The sequence below is a fragment of the Hipposideros armiger genome, unplaced genomic scaffold, assembly GCF_001890085.2.
Source record: "Hipposideros armiger isolate ML-2016 unplaced genomic scaffold, ASM189008v1 scaffold_572, whole genome shotgun sequence".
Lineage (NCBI taxonomy): Eukaryota > Metazoa > Chordata > Mammalia > Chiroptera > Hipposideridae > Hipposideros > Hipposideros armiger.
This window is the reverse complement of record NW_017731922.1, coordinates 879,639-885,421: the sequence shown is the minus strand read 5'-3', so window position 1 is coordinate 885,421 and position 5,783 is coordinate 879,639. Positions and strand designations below refer to the sequence as shown.

The following is a 5,783-nucleotide window of genomic DNA, read 5'->3' as shown; positions in this document are numbered from 1 at the left end:
GAACCGGGGCCCTGCTGCTCAGAGCTGGCGTCCCAAGCCAGCTCTTAACCAATGTGCCACTCGGCTGGCCCCAGACTTGAGTATTTTGAAAACATGCGTATGTGGAGGCCCAGATTCCCCTGGGGCCAGGCCCACCTGGAGGAGGGAGGGGGCGCTCGGGAAATGTTCGAGGGCCCTGGGTTCCTCGGGTGCGTTGCCTGAGACCCCCGCCCCCGTTCCCTTCGCCAGGAAGACTACAACCACATCCACGGGGGCAAGTGGACTGTGAACAACCTGCGGCTCTACCTGGAGAGCACCCGAGGCAAGGAGGTGACCAGCAAGCTGTTTGACGAGATCCACTGGATCATCGTACAGTCGCTGAAGGCCGTGGCCGTGAGTACCAGGAGCGGGCTGAGCGGGAGACAGCCCGGCAGGCGCTGGGGTGCTTCTTGTTCTTTGCTAAAAACACCTGATTTTACGGTCTCGCTTCCTACTGGTCTGCTAGAAGCTGAGGCAGGTTTGGGAAGGGAGAGGGCCCGCGTCCGGCCAGCTGCTGCCCAGCGTGCCCGGGAGCTGGGCCCTCTGCTGTAGCCACGGGCCCCGGGACAGTCCCTTTGACAGTGTCATCAGCTCTTCTGTGCTCGTTGAATCCATAGTGAATATTTTGGCTTAAGCTGACGTTTTGGAGGTAGACTTTCAGCAGCCTCTTCATTTTTAGGCTTCTTGCTTTGCTGTTTCACAGTGGATAACCCACTTTTTTATTAACTTCAAGTCTCGTGGTTGTTGGCTGGTTTGCAGTTTTTGTGTTTTGTCTTCCAGTTCTAAAACAGGTGCACAACTATTCTGGGGGGAAAGGAAAGGGATAGACACTGGAGTGCCAGCACGTGGGCCGCTATTTTCAGTGTTTTTCATATGACCTCTCAGAGGCGTTTGTCACCCCCAGGGACCCATAAACAAAATGGGGGCTCAGGCCCTGGAGCCAGGAAGTGCAGGGACAGGTGTCGGGGCCGCAGCCTGCTGAGGGGGCTCCTGACAGACTGGCCCCCTGTGCAGGACCCGAGGATACACACACGGCCTGGGCCCAGAGTGGGTAACATGTCCCATGGAGTGTGCATGTCTGTGGTGGAGACGTCTCATTCTTTCATTAAAAGTTCAAAAACTTACAGAATCGCCTCCATGGCCAGACTGCAGGAGGTGTCCCCCACACTTGGAGTTGAGGGGTGTGAAAAGAACTCCCTTCACTCCACGGAATCGCAAGTGTGTGTGTTTGCTGTCTTGGAGAGGTTAAGGTCCTGTCTCCCATTTTTACCTTCGAAAATGCCAGCTATTACTGATTCCACCTGTGTGTGGAAAGCTTGGCTGAAACAACCATGCAAAGAAAATTACAGATGAAAAGAGGTGACACTTCTGGTGGCCCCCCGACTTCCTCGTGTCTGGAGGTGAGCTCTTCCTAGTTTCCAAAGTGCTACATAAGCACTTCACGTGCTTTCATTCTTTGCCTTTGGTTTACAGGAAAGATTTGACAGAAAAAAGAAAACCCAGTTTTAACACCAAAACACAAGGAAACAAACAAAACCCAGGATTGGGTTAACCGAGTTAATTGTTGGAGACATGTCTTAGGGGCTCTTATTCCGTGGAAGCCTTCTGTATCTCAGTGGCTTGGGTGGGGAGGTCACGGTGGGGAGTGAGCGTGCAGTTCTGGGCTCAGGTGAGATTTCAATCCAGACCCCACCGTGTGCCAACAGGTGACTTTGCACAGGTGCCCAGCCCCTCTGGAGCCTCAGAGGCCTCCTTGTGAAATTGGGTCCCAGGCACCGCTGTCACGGGGTTGCTGTGTGACCATGCACTGCAGAAGTTGACTTAATGATTGGGACAGAGGTAAAGCCGGCAGTCTGTTGACACATGTGACGGTGGGACTCTTAATGCCGGATTCAGCCAGCCTGCCACTCCCTTCCTAGCCCACTGTAGTCTCCCTGTATTGGCAGGACTTTGAGAACTAGTTGGCTGTTTATTCAGAAAGCCTGTGGTCTGGCCCCAGCCCTCACCTGGCTCACAACTTTATCCTCTGGCCAGTGCTGCTGAGGCCTCCCGGGCCTCAGGCTCCGGAGCTGAGAAGCTATTGGGTTTCTAAGGCTCCGAGGGTATTTGGAGCAAGGATTTACTTACTCAGTTTTTCTCCTCTTAGCAAATATTTAGTCACCCTGTTTTTACTAGTGTGTTGCCTTCGGAGCGTTTAGGAGAGAGGCAGGCAGGGATGCAGGCGGCTGCAGTGATGCATGAGGTGGGCTCCTGGCCCATGCTGGGGGGCCCCGGACCCAGAACACGGGGCAGGACGGGGAGGCTGGGAACCACAGCTCACAGGACGGGATGCTCAGAGGGCCTGAGACAGCGGGGTTGGGGGAAGGGTAGTGACTTACTGTCTTGCAGAGGCTTTTGGGGACAGGGGGCCAGCACGGGCCAGGCTTAGCACACAGGCTCTCAGTGGACATGCAAGGCCACTAGTTCACACAAGGAAACAGCCCACCCCAGCCTAGTTGCCCCCCTCAGTGAGTGGGAGACTGGCTGGGGCTCTCCCGCTTAGGGGCTTCCTGCGTGAAATCCTGTGTTTCAAGTGGAGTCCACGCGCCCACTGACATAACAAAGGCCTCACTGTCGTGTCTGGGACACTGCTTGCTGGGCCTCTCTCACAGTTTTTAATCCGGGCAGCCCGGGGAGGGCCCAGGAACCTGCATTGTTAACAAGCGGCTGGTGGGATTTTTATGCCCCTGGAGAACAGTTTATGAACTGGAACTGAACATTGAAAATCCAGAAATTTTAAGTAAATAGATTGACTTTTGTTCCAGAGAATGGTGGTTTGTAAGCTGGCACCCTGCCCCCTAAGGGCCTGAGGGGACCAGCAGCCTGGTGGAAAGTGCTGGTTGGTTTGTGATGAGGCTGCACAGCCTCTACTCCAGGTGCTGGGCTTGGAGCTGGACTTCTGTCCCCTCCGAGGACAGCCTGGTGCCAGGGAAGATGTTCATTGCCAGTCATCCAGCCTCTGATGAGTGAGACCTGGGGACACCAGTAACCGCTTTCTGAGGTTGAGCAAAGTGTGCACCTCTGAGCCCTGGGCTGGGCGGTCAGGGGAAGGAAGGAAGAGAGGGAGGGAGGGAGGGAAGGAGGGAGGAAGGAAGGCAACAGGTGTTAGGGTGGAGGTTGGGACCCACTGGTCCCAGAAGTGAGACACAGCACGTCACAGCTGTGCAGAGGGTCCTGCACCTCCGAGACGCTGGTCTCGCTGGCCCGCCTGACGCCGGTCGTGTAACCGTGCTCACTCTCCCTGCAGCCCGTGATGAACAACGACAAGCACTGCTTCGAGTGCTATGGCTACGACATCATCATAGACGACAAGCTGAAGCCCTGGCTGATAGAGGTAACTCCCCACAGCCCTCCCTGGGGCTGCTGCCCGGCTTCTGGCTCAGCTCCCCCAGCCTAACGTTCCGCAGGACTGGGGCAGCGGATGAGTTCTGAAAACATAACGGGGACAGAGGTTCAGGTTTGTCCGTTTGCTGATGGTTGAAAATGAGCTCACTCTGAACCTCTCACCTCCTGTGAGCCCAGCCCACAGACGGGGGAGCTCGGTGGCCCAGGTTCCCAGGCGCTCCAGGGTGCGTCATGATGAGTCTGTGCTCAGAGGCCCTGTCCCGTCCTCCCGAGGAACGTCATCCCCATTCAGGAAAGGAGCTCACCGACCCGGAAGCCCTTGGGAAGTGGTGGCATACCATCCAGAGATAAGCAACCTTATCTTCTTTGGATGAAGGCAGGGTTTGGAAGTGGATTCGTCTTCCTGTATCAAGGCATAGACGGGATGTAGTGGCGGCTGTTCTAGAAAGCTCTAGAAAGGGTGAGGTGCATACACCCTTTTCCTGCGACAAGTCTGGGTGACTGACTGTGGCAGTGGACACTGGCACAGCCACTGAGGCCCAGATGTGGAGCCCACCTTGCGGGGTTGCCCTGCTTTGCTCTGCAGGAGGAGGAGCTCAGGCCGCCGAGGGAGCACGGGGCGGGCACGCCGTCAGAATGGAGGCCGTCCATTCTGTTAGTTGATCTCCCGTGTGTGTCTCTGATCACTGTGTCTCCTCACCACGCTCACGGAAAGGTGGGCGGCGCGGGCCCTTTAGCTCAGTCCCGTTTTGAGCCAGGAAAGCCGTGTCTCAAGAACAAGTCGTTGTGAGTGGCCCCGTGTAGGGAAAGTCAGCAGGAACCTTGCAGGAAACTTCTGGAAGAGCCAGGTTATCAGAGAGCGACTGTGTTCCATAACAGTGCTTTCCACGTTACTGGTGATGCTGCCAAAGCTCTGTGTGTGCGTGTGTGTGTGTGTGTGTGTGTGTCTGTGTGTCTGTGTGTCTGTGTATGTGTCTGTGTGTCTGTGTGTCTATGTGTCTGTGTGTGTAAAGGTGGGGAGAGGGGAAGAGAGAGAGATCCATAGATATATAAAATATGTTTTCTTCCTTTTTAAATGGAGTAACTTGAATGGAAGTCAAGCTTTCCTTGATGAGCTAGGATCTTAATTGGGAATGTTACTTCTAACATAATAATATCTTAATTTCAGCACATTCATAATAAGAGTTAGGGTATTATGATGCGGTAGGAGTCTCGGACACCAGAGGCCCATGCACACCGTGCCCTGTGCACATGAGATGCCCTGCCAGCAGCACAGGACACACTGGCTTTCGGGGGAAACCTGAGCAGCATACAGGTTTGCTGCCTCTACTGCCCATGGGCTCAGGAAACGGCTCGCCAAAGTCATTACAACTGTTCCCAGGAGTAAGTAGGTGGTGACCGAGGGCCTGTGGGACTCCACAGAGTAAAAGTTTGCATTTTAACGCGTGGCTTTTGTGACATTGCTTAGCTCCTCAGAGGCCTGTGGGACTGCCTTCCCATTCGTTGGATGGGCTCTTCATTTGGGTCAGATTGTTCCTTTATTGGTGAGGTGTCACTCTCTTAGCAAAAAAAGGGGCCTGTTACCTTTTACTTTCACCCCAATGCTACGTGTTCAGGGTCATTCGGCTCCCTGGTTCTAGCGAAGCTCTGGGTAGCTTTTGGTGCTCAGGACAGAGCTCGTCACCTAGGCAGACACTGAAATGATGTTTGTGATGCAGGTTGACCTAAAATTTTTATTTGTGTGAAACCGATTTGTAGCTCAGAATCCCAATCCTGTCTTTAAATATGATTTCTATTTCTTCTAACAGCTAATAAAAGTAGATCACAAAATGCTTCCTAAGCAAGGTGCCCTGAAGACGTCAGATATTTACAGCATGGGATGACGACTTGACCTAAATGCATGGTAGCCAGGTTTCCTCCTGCAGCGCACACTTTCATTCCGAAGGAGCGAGTGATGCAAGTGAAGAACGCGGTTTCTTTCTTCTCGCAGGTGAATGCGTCCCCATCACTCACCTCCAGCACCGCCAATGATCGAATCCTTAAGTATAACCTGATAAACGACACCCTCAATATTGCGGTCCCTAATGGTGAAATTCCAGACTGTAAGTGGAACAAGTCGCCCCCAAAGGAAGTTCTTGGCAATTACGAAATCCTGTAAGTTTGCGTGTGGCTGTGCTGTCATCCTCGTGTGTCTCGGACTGAGGGGTGCCAAGGCCCAACTTGGGTTTTCTGGGTATATGAGGGCAGTGTATTTCATTTATTCCTGATGTTATGGGCTAGAGAAGTGGCTGGGTGCTAAACCAGGCTGTCACGTCCAGCGTGGCAAGGGCAAACGGGTTTCTCTTGAGGGGCGGCGTAGATTGAATAAAGAGTCAGAGACA

General features: G+C 53.8%; 1 protein-coding gene across 4 annotated transcripts in view; it reads left to right on the top strand.

Moving 5' to 3' along the window:
• The window catches only part of TTLL1 (TTL family tubulin polyglutamylase complex subunit L1), a 30,812-nt gene that overhangs the window by 21,128 nt on the left and 3,901 nt on the right, over window positions 1–5,783 (top strand). For 2 of the 4 annotated variants that reach the window (XM_019624022.1, XM_019624023.1), the window contains exons 7-9: window positions 310–372; window positions 3,305–3,391; window positions 5,393–5,556. In XM_019624022.1, the coding sequence (XP_019479567.1) occupies window positions 310–372; window positions 3,305–3,391; window positions 5,393–5,556 (314 nt within the window). Of the gene's footprint in view, window positions 1–228; window positions 373–3,304; window positions 3,392–5,210; window positions 5,557–5,783 lie in introns of all 4 variants that reach the window. The other 2 variants (XR_002121884.1, XM_019624024.1) reach the window with 2 other exon arrangements.